At 49.4% G+C, this 17413-nt stretch overlaps 1 protein-coding gene across 5 annotated transcripts in view; it reads right to left on the bottom strand.

Annotated features, from left to right (window-relative positions):
- Positions 1-17413, bottom strand: part of PPP2R5C (protein phosphatase 2 regulatory subunit B'gamma) — a 90826-nt gene that overhangs the window by 35674 nt on the left and 37739 nt on the right. For 4 of the 5 annotated variants that reach the window (XR_014466194.1, XR_014466195.1, XM_083166360.1 and 1 more), the window contains exons 4-7: positions 4553-4752; positions 1307-1417; positions 960-1052; positions 746-876 (exon numbers count right to left, since the gene is read on the bottom strand). Coding sequence is in view for 3 of the 5 variants with exons in the window: in XM_083166360.1 (XP_083022486.1) it covers positions 746-876; positions 960-1052; positions 1307-1417; positions 4553-4752 (535 nt within the window). In the remaining 2 variants the exon portion in view is untranslated. Of the gene's footprint in view, positions 1-745; positions 877-959; positions 1053-1306; positions 1418-4552; positions 4753-16871; positions 17104-17413 lie in introns of those variants that run through there. The other variant, XM_083166361.1, reaches the window with a different exon arrangement.

Genomic DNA, 17413 nt, shown 5'->3' with positions numbered 1-17413 from the left:
GTCCCGTTCTCGGTCAGCTCGACCGAGAACACGCAAGCCGGGGAGCGAAAAGGGGGCGTGGCTGCGAGTTGCGGCCGGGAAGAGGCGAGCTGCAGCCGGCAGCTCGTCACTTCCTGGCTGTTCTCGGCAGAACGAGCCCGACAGCTAGTGATTTTGGGCTCGTTCTGCCGAGATACCCTGCTCAATGCTGTCGGGGGAAGACAGCATTGAATAGGATTGAATAGGGCCCGGCGGGCATCTCCCCGATGGGAGGTGCTCGCCGGAGATTGAATATCCCCCTAAATGTTCAACTACTAGAACCTAAGAATTGGACATCGCACTTTAATCCAAAAGTAGCTCAATAAATAAACTCCCAACGTGCAAAATCCCATTCTTCCTATGATCCCTAGGTCCGATCATCTTCATCCATTAATAGGTGCGCAATCATGGGAAGAGTGCTATATATCTGGGTAACAGATCCATGCTAACACACGTTAGCCCAGCTGCGGCAGAGTCATCACAACCAGAATGCCTTCTCTGTTTCCACAACAAAGCCACTGCGGTGTTCTGCCACCCTGACCCTTATTCCAGTGTCTGCTGATGTCCCCTGTACTCCTCTCTATGGTATTCAACTGGAACTGTTCTTACGCGTTTCTGTACTCTGTAACTGGGTGCTGCGGTTCCCTTAAAGCGCGATATAAATAAAGAATAATCTGAGATGTGCTGGCATAGCCGAGTGGAGAAGGGTGTTCTGTACCACACTTACCTATAAAATATATTATTAATTTGTTTCCGGATGTAGGCTCGGAGGCCTAAAAACTTTCCATAGATTCGGTGTAGAGTCGTCTTCAGGAAATCCCGCTCTCTGGGGTCTTCACTGTCAAAGAGCTCCAACAGCTAATTAGAGGATCCAGGATTAAGAAATGGATTAGCAATTTTGGATTACTAAATACTAAAACAGAAGAAAAGTAAAAAAGTACCTGTAGGACAAATTTCTGGTCGATGTACTTCTTAGCCACGTTGGGCTGGAAATCCGGAGACTCCAGGAATCGCAGGAAAAACTCATAGACCAGCTTATGACAAAAACACAACAAAAGGTGACGTTATAAACTTGGCTCAACTAGAATGCCACCTGCAGATGCCTTATGGCCATTAAATATACATAATGCAAGCAGTCACTGGATGTCCTGACCCCATTACTTCACCAATGCAATAGTGAATTGTACAGATGCACAGACAGGCAACATGTGCTAGCTTGTCCAATTACTCCGTACTATAATGTCTGCTGCACGCTACACACAGAAAAGACAGCACGCACAGCCAATACCTGCAGATGTGGCCATGCTGCCTCTAGTGTTGGCTCATCTTCCTCTGGGTCAAACTCTGCACCTGTGGGATTGGAAGATGGCGGAAGTGTCCGGAACATGTTCACAGCAAACTGAGAAAGAAATAAAATGTATAAGGATGGTGATAACCAAACGTTACACTTAGCAGGCACTGATCGAACAGCAACTTCCAGAAGAACAGCCAGAAGTCCGTACATGGGAAAACTGGGGAGAACATTTTTTATTTCACCAGGGTACACCTGTAGCTGTAGAATATGATTATTTCTTGGTCAATTTTCTGTAGATTTAGGAACATCACTTATACTAAGGGGCATGAGCCTCACCACTCTCCCCACCCAACAACTACAGAGTACGCACATAGTAGTGAGAGATGGTGCATAGACGTACTGCCGAGTAGCAATACAGACCATCACTACCACAATAACTAGACTACGTACATGGCACAAGAGGAACTCCAGCATAGTAGAGTCACAGGTATAGTGAAGATATCTCTGCGTCGCGTGGAAAATAGCAATACTGACTTACTGCAATTGGACCCTAGCGAATGTGCTGTAGAGATCTCTGCATCATGTGGTCATCCTGGATGGCACATCAATGCGAGCTGTGGCAAGAAGGTTCGCGGTGTCTGTCAGCATAGTGTCCAGAGCATGGAGCCGCTACCAAGAGACAGGCCAGTACATCAGGAGACATGGAGGAGGCCGTAGGAAGGCAACAACCCAGCAGCAGCACTGCTACCTCCACCTTTGTGCAAGGAGGAACAGTGGGAGCACTGCCAGAACCCTGCAAAATGCCCTCCAGCACGCCACAAATGTGCATGTGTCTACTCAAACTTACAGCCCAACACCAGTCTGGACGTTTGGCATTTGCCAGAGAACACTGATTGGCAAATTCGCCACTGGCGCCATGTGCTCTTCACAGATGAAAGTAAGTTCACACTGAGCACATGACAGATGTGCCAGATTATGAAGATGCCAAGGAGAACGTTCTGGTGCCTGCAACATCCTCCTCATGACCAGTTTGGCAGTGGGTCAGTGATGGTGTGGGTGGCATTTCTTTGGGGGGGGGGGGGGGGCCGCACAGCTCTCCATGTGCTCGCCTGAGGTAGCCTGACAGCCATTAGGTACCGGGAGGAGATCATCAGACCCCTTGTGAGACCATATGCTCGTGCGGTTGGCCCTGGGTTCCTCCTAATGCAAGACAATGCTAGACCTCATGTGGCTGGAGTGTGTCAGCATCTCCTGCAAGATGAAGGAATTGATGCTATGGACTTGCCCGCCCGTTCCCCAGACCTGAATCCAATTGAGCACATCTGGGACATCAGGTCTCGCTCCATCCACCAAAGCCACATTGCACCACAGACTGTCCAGGAGTTGGCGGATTCTTTAGTCCAGGTCTGGGAAGTGATCCCTCAGGAGACCATCCGCCACCTCATCAGGAGCATGCCCAGGCATTGTAGGGAGGTCATACAGGCACGTGGAGGCCACACACATTACGGAGCCTCATTTTGACTTATTTTAAGGACATTACATCAAAGTTGAATCAGCCTGTAGTGTGTTTTTCCTCTTTAATTTTGAGTGGGATTCCAAATCCAGACCTCCATGGGTTAATAAATTTGATTTCCATTGATAATGTGTGATTTTATTGTCAGCACATTCAACTATGTAAAGAACAAAGTATTTAATAAGAAAAATCCTAGATCTGAATGAATGAAATAGTTATGTTAGAGTTTCCTTTATTTTTTGAGCACTGTAGTAGCAATACTGACTTACTGCCATTGGACCTTAGTCAATGTGCTGCAGAGATCTCTAAGTGGAACAGAGCACTAGCCATACTGACTAATGCTGCCCATACAATTGTGCGATCGGATTCGATGCGACAGTGCAGTGCGATGTCCATCGAACCCGATCATATCTTGTGGTGCTAAAGTGCCCCCTTTGCAGCACCCAATGTCGCATGCTATCTTGAGATGGCACATCGGGTGCTGGAAGAGGGCGGCGTTATCTAGCGCAAGAAGCGCTAGCGGGCGGTGGTGGTCAGTCAGCGGTGGCGGCAGAATTGTTTAAACATTGGGCAGCCCTCTGATTGGCTGAGATAGCTCAGCCAATCAGAGGGCTGCCCAGTGTTTTAAACACTTCTGCCACCACCGCTTACTGACCCCCGCCTCCCGCTAGTGCTACATAACGCCACCGTCACCCACGGTCCCTATGGCCCCCTCTCCCCGCCAATGAAAAAGCATTCCCTCCACCCTTCACCTGCGGATTGCATGTGGTTAAAAACCACATGCGATTGCTCCTGCAATTCGATAAATATTATGTGCAACACATAGGATCTTGAGACCAGACATTCGACTGGCGTGCCCGCACATCGCGTCAAATGTCCCCTTAAAAATGCATACAATCATTTGATTTATCGGCCAGATGTAGTCGAATGATTGCATGCAATATCTCACAAGTGTATGGACAGCATTACTGCCACTGGACCATAGTGAAAGTGATGCAGAGATCTCTGTATCGCACAGAGCAGTAGCAATACTGACTAAAGCTGTGTACACACGGAGCAATATGATCACTGGCAATATATCGCTGAGTGTCCTGTTTTCATCAGCGACCAGAGATGGTCGCTGTTGAAAATTACCCACTGCTGGGAGAAAAGGCAGGGGAAGTCGCTGGGGACTGAAAACGGGAGCGCGCAGCCGGAGATTTATAGCTGGTGCACACTCCAATCGCTGGCAATATGGTCGACCATATTGTCAGCGATTTTATGCCCATGTGTACGCACCTTTACTGCAATTGGACCATAGTGAATGTGCTGCAGAGATCTCTGGATCATGCAGAGCAGTAGCAATACTGCCTCTTACTGCCATTGGACCATGATGAATGTGCTGCAGAGATCTCTGTACCGCACAGAGCAGTAGCAATACTGACTTACTGCAATTGGACCATAGTGAATGTGCTGCAGAGATCTCTGTTCCGCACAGAGCAGTAGCAATACTGCCTCTTACTGCCATTGGACCATAGTGAATGTGCTGCAGAGATCTCTGTACCGCACAGAGCAGTAGCAATACTGACTTACTGCATTTGGACCATAGTGAAAGTGAAGTGCTGCAGAGATCTTTAGCCATAGGACTATAGCAAAATGAATGGTCAGGAGACAATCGGTGACTAGCTGCATTGGACTGCCCTGCGGTAAACTCTAGGGTCACCCAAACACTGAAGACAAGGACTCACCATGTGAACGACTTCTGGGTAGATGGGTTCCGTGATGACATTGCGATTGTGCGTTATATATTCTACCATCTCGCTCAGGGCCGCCCGTTTTACCTCCTTCCATTTCAGGTCACTTAACGGGTCCGAAACAAAGTCAAACAGGACACAGCACTGCCGCAGCTTCTGGACAAATAACTTTTCTTGCTCAGCTGGAGGAACATCTGAGGGTCAGGAGTAAGGCATAGGTTACACTATGTAACAGATATCTGTGCGATACATCGCTTTCTGCATTCACAGCACTGGTTCTCATCATGGCATGTATAACATTCAGTAAACGATATCAGCATAGGAATCACGATTCGCACAAAACATTTATACACCGGGTATATATAGCAGGTTTCTCCCATTCTGCCCCCTCTACAGAGACCTCATTCAATGCTGCCAGCCTCTGGTCCAAATGAGCCTTCACCACTTCATACAAGGCAAATCCCCACCTTATAACCATCATACATAGAGCACAGGCTGCTGAATGTCCTGACAGTCTACTCTAAAATTCAATTATCCCCTAACGCAGGGCTGGGCAATACCGGCCCTCCAGATGTTAATGAACTACACATCCCAGGATGCTTTGCATTACTTTTGCTATGTGGCCATTCTGAAACTGAGGCAAGGCATGCTGGGATGTGTAGTTCATCAACATCTGGCGGGCCGGTGTTGCCCAGCCCTGCCCTAACGGAACACATAACATATTGAAGTGATCCTATGATTAGGCAAAAGTAGCACAGCCCAGTATGGAGCGTAACCAGCTTCAATGTTTATAATTATACATTAAGATATGCGCATAATGGCTGAACGCAAACAGGGCAGTGAGTGACAGCACAGAAAATTATGAAAAGGTCATGTTGCCCTTAGCAACCAAAGATACTATACATTTTTAGGCTGCAACAGAAAAATTTTAGACAATCTGATTGGTTGCAAATTACATCAGCTTTTCATTTTTAGAAGCTTTGGTAAATTTATCACCAGGAGAATGAAGTCCATGTATAGGGAAGAAAGGAAATAATGGATTCATATATAGACCAAATATGATACAGGAAGATACATAGCACCTCACAATGGCTGCATAACATGGCATTTATACCTGGATTTAATGTTATGTAATCACTAAAGTACTTCTAACAGTGGCTGAGGCTTTCACTTTGAGCTGTGACAGTTTTTAACCAAACTGTCCACCCTACCCCCAAACCAAGTCTTTGCAGCTCCCTTTCCATATCCAGTAAGATTGAAAGATCAGTGTCCCTGTAATTGCTTTCACTTTGTTAGGACCCCTTTTAGCACACAAAAGGTACTTGTGTAGTATCACGGCTCCCACGATGGGCATCGTATATGAAAAAAAAAATCGCATCGCATGCGATGAGATGCCATTTTTCACAGAAATCATTGACGTTAAAATCATGTTAAATGCACCCCAAAGGGCATTTCTTACTGTAGCACGCCAACCCGAAGCGTGGCGAGCGCAGCGGTATGCGTCCTACGACCTTTTCATACCCCCACTATCCACATCGGCGTGGAGTTGAGAATAGAAAGTATGGCGAGCGCAGCGAGCCACCGAGCCCCGCGGATACCTTCAGAGGTATCCGCGGGGCTCGCTGCGCTCGCCACACTTTCTATTCTCAACTCCACGCCGACGCGGATAGTGGGGGTATGAAAAGGACGTAGGACGCGTACCACCGCCACTCACCACGCTTCGGGTTGGCGTTGATAGTGTGGGTGGTACAGTGTGAAAAAAAGACATTTGGGGTGCATTTAACATGTTTGCTACTAATTTAAATGCATTTGTGATCAAAATCGCATGCGATTTTTACAACAAATTCATAAAACACCAGTAAAAATTGCATCGCATCGCATGCCACTACATATGGCATGCGATGGGAGCCGTGAAAGTATACAAGTACCCACACAAATTAGTCATTTATGTTCCTGAACGTACATACAAAGCACACCGCAGCGAGGCCACCATCTACCCTAGAGACAGCAGCTGCACTCAGCCTCCCACGTACATCCGCACACAATGCAACTGCCAACTACCCTAAGGTGCATACACACGGGGCAATATATTACTCAGTGTCCCGTTTTCATCTGTGACCAGAGATGGTCGCTGATGAAATTGACACACTGCCGGGAGAAGAGGCAGGGGAAGTCGCTGGAGCATGCTCAGCGACCATATTGCCAGCGAGGTACTTGTTTCCTAGCACAGAGCCCATCGCATCGCATACCATAAGCCATACAATGGTATGCGATGTCAGTCGATGTTATACAATTTTAAAATCGTATACCATCGCATTGTATGCCATATACAATGGTATACGATTTAAAATTGCATAAGCACCCTAATGGGTGTTTTTAATATTAAATGGGCCCCCTATAAGATTATTAATTGTATAAGCACCGTAAGGGGTGCTTACAATGTTAAAAGCACCCCCACTATCAACGCCAACCCGACTGCGGTACGCGTCCTCCGACCTTTTCATACCCCCACTATCCACGTCTGCGTGGAGTTGATTCTATGTAGTGTGCCGAGCGCAGCGAGCCCCGCGGATTACATGTAAAGTAATACGCATCCGCTCGCCACGCTTTGGGCTCGGTGGCTCGCCGCACTATATAAAATGAACTCCACTCCCGACGTGGATAGTGGGGGTATGAAAAGGTTGGAGGACGCGTACCGCCACGCTTTGGGTTGGCGTTGATAGTGGGGGTGGCGCATTTAACATTGTAAGCACCCATTAGGGTGCTTATACAATTAAAAATCGTATAGGGTGCTTAAATTGCATCGCATGCGGCTATATGGCATGCGATGCAACGCATACAATGCCATAAGACTTAAAATCGTGGGCGCCGTGCTAGGAAACAAGTACCGCCAGCGATAAGTGTACCGTGTGTACACAGCTCTAGTGACAGCGGCTACACGCACTTCAGCCACGTACATCAGCACACAGAGCACACCATAGCAACGCTGCCATGTATCATAGTGACAGCGGCAACACTCATGCCAGCCACCTACATCAGCACACACACAGCAGCCGCCATCTGCCCTAGTGACAGCGGCTAAACTCAGGCCTGCCACGTACATCAGCACACCACAGCGAGGCCGCCAGCTACACTAGCAACAGCGGCTAAACTCAGGCCTGCCACGTACATCAGCACACCGCCAGCTACACTAGTGACAGCTGCTACACTCAGGCCTGCTACATACATCAGCACACTGCAGCGAGGCCGCCAGCTACACTAGTGACAGCGGCTACACTCAGGCCTGCTACATACATCAGCACGCTGCTGCTGCCGCCGCCATCTAACCTAGTGACAGCAGCTACACTCAGGCCTGCCGCATACATCAGCACACTGCAGAGCAGCTGCCATCTACCCTAGTGACAGCGGCTACACTCAGGCCTGCCACATACATCAGCACACCACAGTGAGGCCGCCAGCTACACTCAGGCCTGCCACGTACATCAGCACACATAGCAAACCTCAGTGAGGCCACCAGCTTCCCTAGTGACAGCATCTACGCTCAGGCCTGCCACATACATCAGCATACCGCCAGCTACCCTAGTGACAGCTGCTACACTCAGGCCAGCCATGTTTCACCTTATATAGGATACACAGCTTTCAGCCTGTTGTGCACGGATACAGTGCACCAGGCCAGAGGGTGCTTTCCCAGTGAGTAACGAGCATTACGCAGCCCTCGTCCGTCACGGTTGCTGGGAAACCATTGATGGCTGAGAGCTCTGTAACTGGGAATTTGCTAAATGACAGCAGCTCTGGAGAACTGTTCTCAGGACAAGAACTAGGACTGGAGAACAAGAAGGGGCGCCATCGCTGTGAGTACTATCACACCATATGAGTGACACTGACCAGCACTACTCCTCAGTTACTGAGGCATACACACCATAACCTCATGGCTGCAAGTGCAGTATGAAAGACAGAATGTAGCACTGTCACCTATATGGCAACCAATATCACCACTGTAAGACAAAGACATCATATCAAGTGGATGACAGAAAGAACAAGGATCTGGCTCATAACAGTTTTACTGTACTGTCTACTCATTAAAGGGCACTTGTCATCCACACTGGGTGCCACTCACTAGCAGTGATGACATCACAGGCATAGTAGTTTATATTGCACACAGACTGGTCTGACAGTATAGATGCTCCTTGTTAGTATGAAGGCACTCCTATTAAATGCATCGGATTTGAGGCAACATCTTATTATCTGCTCAGATTGAGATGAGGGTGGTGGTGGTGATGGGGGGGGGTGACACATTTGCATCACTTGCTTTAGCATCAGCTGTTACACCCAGAATGCGTTCCATGGGTCGGGGGAATAGAATCATCCGTGGAACAAGAATTTACTTGTGCAAATAACCATTAATGGCAGCTGGCCGGCCACCTACAGAAAACAGACGTGCATCAATCACACTTGGTATGTACCTAGAGTTCCATAGGCTCCAGCAGAGACAAGCCTGAACATGGGAACAAAATGCCTAATATCTGCGTTCCAGAGATGAATGAGGATGGGGGAGAATTGCTTATGGCGTTTTCACACCATGGAACCTGCTGAATCACGCCGAAACTGGTCACTCCAAGATGGCAGCGTCATACAGAGGGCCTGCAGATTATGTTAGCCTTTGGTATATTAGATCGACATGGACGAGGTGACAATGACAGACACAGTCCACCATGAGACAGTGTTCCACTTTGCTCACCAACATGCTACACTGTCCCCAATCAGAGACCATGGTCAAGTATGCAAGAAAGAAAAATTCCAAAAACGTATGGCTATTGTCGACGCAAGGAAAGGTTGACCTACCATCCAGAAAGCATTCTATTCTGGCTCACACCGGGATAAAGGAGGTAACAGGGCTTACACTACAGACCACATATATGTATATGACCTGCCAGGAACAATATATACAAGTGCCACCATGATACAGTACATATGGCAGAACAGCCACCTTGGTGACTGCACATTAGATCACCAGATCCCTTCTCACTCACTGAGGCGTGGTATATAAAATACCCCAACATTGTCATCAGTGTCTAGAACAGGGGTATGTAACCAATGGCACTTCAGCATCTGCCACAACTAGCTGTTACGGCATTCTGGGATGTATAGTTCCACAGGTTGCCTATACGTGATGTAGCAGGTTTGGGTACAAATGAGTCCAATACACAACCCAGTTATGTAGCACTTATACACTGCTGCACATCCAGACAGGGAAAGAATAAGGAATATATCAGTCATTCGAGTACTCACAAAACATTTCATAGGTGCACGTATATAGATAGAGCCAGTATATGGTTCTGCTCCGCAACCCGGCCATCCACAGGACACTCTTGCAGTAACAAGGCTGCATACCCCCGGTGTAACATAAAGAGCAGATTCTCAGCCATACGCGGTGTCACCTGTCTTGCAAGGTTCCAGTGTCTAGATAGCCCAGTAATTGGTCTAGAACACTAACAGATGTGTATACATGTGGCAGTGGCAGACTTTCCCTGTTGCAGCAACCATAATCCTCTTTGCAAGGTCTCAGTAGCAGGCAAGAGTAAAACATAGGTGGGCAGTTTGCATTTAAATAAACATTGGTGGCAGTGGCATATAAATATATAAACATTGGTGGGCAGCGTTGGCAGTAACTTATACATTGCTGGCCTGTGCAAGCAATGCATAAATTAGTGCCAACACTGCCCACCAATGTATATTTTGTTATTGCGCAGGCCAGCAGTGTATCCATTACCGCCATCGCTGTCCACCAATGTTAATATATTTATATGCTCAATGCCACCAATGTATATATGGAACCTAGCATCCCGTAACGTGGCTGCTAGTGCACCACATCCCGGCCATCCCATTACGTTGCAGCTAGCTCTCCACATCCCGGCAATCCCATAACATGGCAGCTAGCACTCCACATCCCAGCCTTTCAGTAACGCGGCAGTTAGCGATCCGCATCCCCATACCTGGCAGCCGGTGCTCCGCATCCTGGATATCCCGTACGTGGCTGCTAGCGCACCGCATCCCGTAACATGGCTGCTAGCGCACCACATCCCGGCCATCCCGTAACGTGGCTGCTAGCGCACCGCATCCCGGCCATCCCGTAACGTGGCTGCTAGCGCACCGCATCCCGGCCATCCCGTAACGTGGCTGCTAGCGCACCGCATCCCGGCCATCCCGTAACGTGGCTGCTAGCGCACCGCATCCCGGCCATCCCGTAACGTGGCTGCTAGCGCACCGCATCCCTGCCATCCCGTAACGTGGCTGCTAGCGCACCGCATCCCGGCCATCCCGTAACGTGGCTGCTAGCGCACCGCATCCCGGCCATCCCGTAACGTGGCTGCTAGCGTACCGCATCCCGGCCATCCCGAAACGTGGCTGCTAGCGCACCACATCCCGGCCATCCCGTAACGTGGCTGCTAGCGCACCGCATCCCGGCCATCCCGTAACGTGGCTGCTAGCGCACCGCATCCCGGCCATCCCGTAACGTGGCTGCTAGCGTACCGCATCCCGGCCATCCCGTAACGTTGCAGCTAGCTCTCCATATCCCGGCAATCCCATAACGTGGCAGGTAGCACTCCACATCCCAGCCATTCAGTAACGCGGCAGTTAGCAATCCGCATCCCCATACGTGGCAGCCGGTGCTCCGCATCCTGGATTTCCCGTACGTGGCAGCTAGTGCTCCACAACCCGGCATTACCTTTCTGTAAAACAAGGAGCGCAGAAGGCTATCTGTGTGCAGTTACATGGTTACACAAGCCAATTAAGCACATTGAGCTTAAATACCATGGTCTTGATTCTACACCTGGGACCTTTTTTCACCTTTTCCAGACCAGCTGACAAAAAGGGAGTATTATTTATTGATAGTTTCTTATATAGCGCACACATATTCGCAGCGCTTTACAGAGAATATTTGAACATTCACATTCAGTATTCTAGGTAGTGTTTCTCTGCACTCAGCTGAGGTATAAACATTCTCCGCTACACCCCCACCTGTGGTTACCTCAAGCAGAATATTCAAACAGATACAAATTGGACATAATATTCCTGGACACCCCCTAGCCGGATATTTGACTGGGACATTTACTTAATCTACCAACTGATCAGGTCCGAATGAGGTGTGGTATATGCCTAAATAGGAGCTTACATCAATTACCAAAGCTTTGTATGTTATTTTATGTGCCAATATGCATGTTTTACATTTATGAATAACTATATTAAAGTGTGTTATTAATCCTAGCTGTACTCTATTTTCATTCATCACACAGTGAAGCCTGCTTGTTTTATTTTCTGTATGTCTTTGGGGGACTAAAAACCCCCCTCCTGAACAGCTGCTGATATAATAGCGCACAGGTCTTAAGACCTGTACACATGCATCGATTTTTCCCGATTTTCAAATCAATTTTGCTTATAGAAGCAAAATCGAATCCTAAACTAAATCGAATGGTTTTTATGTCACTTTTGATCTACATTATGCCCCTTTCCCACTGCAGGCTTTACACGTGTAAATGCCGTTTTTTTAGCCTTTTTAAACGGCTAGAGCTGCAGTGGGAAAGCTCCAGGTTGCTTTACACGGGTAACAAATACCGGTTTTTGTTACCCGTGTAAAAAGCAGTGTTTTTAACGTGTAAGAGCCGTTTTTTCGGCAGTGGGAAAGGGGTAGCCCTTACACGTTAAAAAAAAAAAACGGCATGGGGTCCCCCCCCACTGCCGTAACCAGCACCAGGCTGAAGGAGCCGGGGCTGGTATTAAAAAAATCAGGAAACCCGACAAATAGGGGTTCCCTGATTTTTTACAACCAGCCCCAGGCTCCAGGTCCGGGGCTGGTTCCCAAAATACGGGGGACAAAATGACTAGGGGTCCCCCGTATTTTAAGAACCAGCCCCAGACCAAACAAGCCAGCAGGGTAATGTCACAGCCGGGGGACACTTATAATATAAGGTCCCGCGGCCAAAACATTCTCCCTACCGACCAGTCAGCCTGGCCAGGGGCCCTGGGGGAGTGGGGACCCCCCCAATAAAGGGGTCCCCCCCCTCCAGGACTTACCTGACCAGGCTGAAGCCTGGTGCTGTCCTCGATGCCCCTGGGCGGTGGGCATCGAGCTGATGGTATGGTGTAAAAAATAGAATAAAAACCATTGTCTTTTACTGGTGAACTATGAGTCCCAGCAAGCCTCCCCCGCAAGCTGGGACTTGGAGAACCACAAGTCCCAGCCTGCGGGGCATTAAAGGGCCCGCTGGGTCTTGTAGTGCCACAGTAAAAGAAAGAGTTAAATAAACACACTGACACACGTGAAAAATAAAAGTTTAATACATACATAACACATACATACTGATACTTACCTATCTTGAGCCCGTAGGTAGCCCTGGTCCTGATGTCCTGGTCCGTGTCGGCGTCTGTATCCATGTCGGCATCCCTGTCGGCGACGGCGTCGGCGGTCCGGAGTCCGAAGAAATCCATTTGGGAAGCTGTGGAAGGAAACCATACTCACCTGTCCCAGCGCGACGTAGTCCAGGTAAGGTCTTTGCAAAAAAAACAAACCGACACCCGAACCAAGCGAACAGGCAGAGAGCCGCACGGTGTGTTTACATCGTGCGGCTCCGCCCCCGAATGCCGCTATTGGCCGCCTTGCGGCCAATCAGGAGCCGCTAGGCCGCAAGGCGGCCAATAGCGGCATTCGGGAGGCGGAGCCGCACGATGTAAACAAACACACGTGCGTCTCCGTCAGTCCGGTCTGGTTTCGGGTGTCGGTTTGTTTTTTTTGCAAAGACCTTACCTGGACTATGTCGCGCTGGGACAGGTGAGTATGGTTTCCTTCCACAGCTTCCCAAATGGATTTCTTCGGACTCCGGACCGCCGACGCCGACAGGGATGCCGACATGGATACAGACGCCGACACGGACCAGGACATCAGGACCAGGGCTACCTACGGGCTCAAGATAGGTAAGTATCAGTATGTATGTGTTATGTATGTATTAAACTTTTATTTTTCACGTGTGTCAGTGTGTTTATTTAACTCTTTCTTTTACTGTGGCACTACAAGACCCAGCGGGCCCTTTAATGCCCCGCAGGCTGGGACTTGTGGTTCTCCAAGTCCCAGCTTGCGGGGGAGGCTTGCTGGGACTCATAGTTCACCAGTAAAAGACAATGGTTTTTATTCTATTTTTTACACCATACCATCAGCTCGATGCCCACCACCCAGGGGCATCGAGGACAGCACCAGGCTTCAGCCTGGTCAGGTAAGTCCTGGAGGGGGGGGACCCCTTTATTGGGGGGGTCCCCACTCCCCCAGGGCCCCTGGCCAGGCTGACTGGTCGGTAGGGAGAATGTTTTGGCCGCGGGACCTTATATTATAAGTGTCCCCCCGGCTGTGACATTACCCTGCTGGCTTGTTTGGTCTGGGGCTGGTTCTTAAAATACGGGGGACCCCTAGTCATTTTGTCCCCCGTATTTTGGGAACCAGTCCTGGACCTGGAGCCTGGGGCTGGTTGTAAAAAATCAGGGAACCCCTATTTGTCGGGTTTCCTGATTTTTTATTACCAGCCCCGGCTCTTTCAGCCTGGTGCTGGTTACGGCAGTGGGGGGGACCCCACGCCGTTTTTTTTTTTTTAAATCCCCCCCCCCCTATCTTTACACTGCTTAAACGGGTTTTTAAACGGGTAAGTGGGAATGTGACAAAAACAGCTTTTAAACAGTAATTTACCGTTTAAAAGCTGCAGTGGGAAAGAGTCTTTTGGCTCTTACCCGTTTAAAGACCCGTTTAAAAAAAACGGGTCATTACCCGTGTAGGCAGTGGGAAAGCAGCATTAGATTCGATGCATGCTCCCGTTTTCACAAAATCGAACAGAATTAAACTACTGTGCAGCCAAGGAAATATAGAATTTGATATAGTAAATCCAATGTGTACAATGTACCATAAATGTATATCGAATTCGATATCTAATGCAAAAGTACAGAATCGAACATCGAATCAAAAGCAAATCGATGTGTGTGTACAGGGCTTTATTTCTTCTTTGTAACAATGGGGCAGATGTACTAACCCCCCCCTTAGCGCTTCTCAAATAACGGGTCCCGCTTCTCCTGCATAACGAGGAGAAGCAGGCACCCGTTATTTGCTAATGTATTAACCCCCCCAAGCCGATAAGGAGAGCCGTTATGCCCAGCGTTAACGGCTATCCTTATTGACTCCCCCGGCGTCCCGCGCATGCTCAGTGCGCTCCCCCCCCCTGTCCGGCTCTAATGGGCATGCACGAGATCTTGCAAAAAAACGCGAGATCTCCTGCGCAGCCCAAGCCAGAAGCAGGGCTAGCGTTGTGCCCACAGTGGGGGATAGGACAACGCTAGCCCTGAGCTGACGAAGCGGCCGGGGTGAATTAACGCCTTAAAAAGCTATTAATACATCGCCCCGGCCGTTAATCCCTGGGGGGGATTGCAGGGGACAGCCACGCCGAGCGTAACTCGGCGTGCTGTCACTAGCGCACGTTAGGTGCGCTAGTAATACATTAGCATAAACGTAATTCCCCCCAGTTAACCAGCATTAAGTGCATTTTTGCACTTAACGCTGCTTCGTACATCTGCCCCACTGTGTCTAAGACTGGGCTAAGCTATTTATCTAGAAAAGATGACAGTAAAAACAGGGCAACAAATTGGGGGGGGGGGGGGGGGGGGGGGGGTGTCAATGGCAGTAGGTTTCAATAGCATACAGCTTAGAGCAGCCACCACAAGCAACTGTGCATGGTTTCAAGTTTTCTGCCAGTGGAAAGAGGGAAGATAACTACAGGCCATTTCACTTGCTCCGGCTAACGCCAGGTGGGGAAACTCTGCACGGCCAAAAGCCGTACACAGTAGTTAAAAATGGACAGTATTGTGTCCTTTCACATGGTACGGTCACGAACCGGCTGTCAGATTGCAGCCGGATGCCACCACTGGAAAGGACGGCTGCCGGGCCGTTGGCGTTCTGGCCAGTGTAAACTTCTGTGTACGGTATGGCTTTTGGTGTCAGCTGGAGTGTGTAAAATAGCCTTACTGATGCAGCCATAGAGAATAAGTCACCTGTAGTAACCAGATTTGAGACCACAGCTTCAAGGTAACAGATAGGCCACTCAGACAGAGTTATGACATACGATCTGCTTATGACCGCAATGAAAGCAGGCATGCAGCTAGTCTGATTTATGGGCTGAACTATCGACCCACATGGTCGCACATTGTAACAACAACATCAGGCCCGATGTTATACAGGTGTATGGGGGCCTCAAGATGCAATGGGGCAGATGTATTAAGCTTTAACAAGAGATAAATTCAATGGTGATAGAGAGAGATAAACATCCAGTTAATCAGATCCTTACTGAATTTTTTTTAAACACAGGCTATAACATGGCAGCTAGCAGGTGATTGGCTGGACGTTTATCTCTATCACCCTTGCATTTAGCTCTTGTTAAGGCTTAATACATCTGCCCCATGTCTCCATTGATCATCATCTCATTATAAAGTGGCTTATAGAAGAGACGGTATCCTTATGAATGATTCCCAGACCAGGCGCAACCCCCTCTAGATCTGCTGCCAGTAAGCACTGAAGGCACTCCATCTATGGGCTGCTGTCTACAAGGAACAGTTTTGTTAGTGGATCCCCTGAAAAACCTTTCACCATTCATTTGCTGGACAGTCTGTCACGCAGAGGGTTACCCTGCACAGCGCTCACACACACACACACACACACACACCCGTATACACAACAGTGGCAGGGGGTCACCCCGCACAGCACACACCATGGCGGCAGGGGGTCACCCCGCACAGCACACACAAAAGTAGGAGGAGGCAGAGGGTTACCCTGCACAGCACACACGCCAGCAGGAGCCAGAGTGTTACCCCTACACAGCATATACACACCAGCAGCACAATGCTCTGCTCCTGGACTTTCCTCTTAATTTAGGATTACCATGACCTTTGTTGAAACACCTTTCTGAGCAAATAACCTTCTTAAACCAGATGGCGGCAATCATAAATTAAGAGGGACATCCAGTAACAGAGCATATAATCCCCCCTGGAAAGTTTCATGTTGGGAAGTATGTAGGAGGCGGCAGAGGTTTGCCCTGCACAGCACACAGTATACAGAACGGCAGCAGGAGGCAGAGGGATAACCTGCACAGCATACAGTATACAGACCGGCAGCAGTGGGTTACCCTGCACAGCACACAGTATACAGACCAGCAGCAGCAGGCGGAGGGTTACCCTACACAGCAGCCGTGTATACACCCAGCCCCCACAGCAGCATACAGGCCGCACTCACCGCGGATATAGAGCAGCGCGGCGGGCTGAAAGGGGCCATTGGGGGTCGCTGCATCCACCACCATCCTGCTTGCAGCCTTAGGACATGTCAGCATGAAAGAAGCCGGCGGAGGGAGCGGCGACGTCTCAGGGACGGGAGCCGGCCGCCATCTTACCTACAGCACAGAGCAGGGAATGGGCGGATCTGAGCCTGGGGAGGGACTAGGAGTGGCGTCACCACCGGGAGGCTGCACATTGGTAGTGCGCGACTACATAATCAGCGCGTGACGCGATTGGCTGATAGTGACCAGGCGCCGTGCATGACGTCTGTACCCGGGGGCGTGGACAGGGGCAGACTCCTCCCCCCGTAGAGTAAGTGTGAACACTGAAATTACTCTCCCTACACTCACTGGGCACCTGGCGAGAAAGTGTGCCAATATATGGGGGTGCCAGTGTATATAGGGAGTGTGCCAGTGTATGGAGGGAGTGGGGGAGGGTGCCAGTGTAGGGGAGGAAGTGTATGGAGGGGGAGTGCGCCAGTGTATGGGGAGAGGGGGGGAAAGT

Source organism: Crinia signifera, chromosome 12 (genome assembly GCF_055691185.1).
Source record: "Crinia signifera chromosome 12, ASM5569118v1, whole genome shotgun sequence".
NCBI lineage: Eukaryota > Metazoa > Chordata > Amphibia > Anura > Myobatrachidae > Crinia > Crinia signifera.
This window is presented reverse-complemented; position numbering and strand designations above follow the sequence as displayed.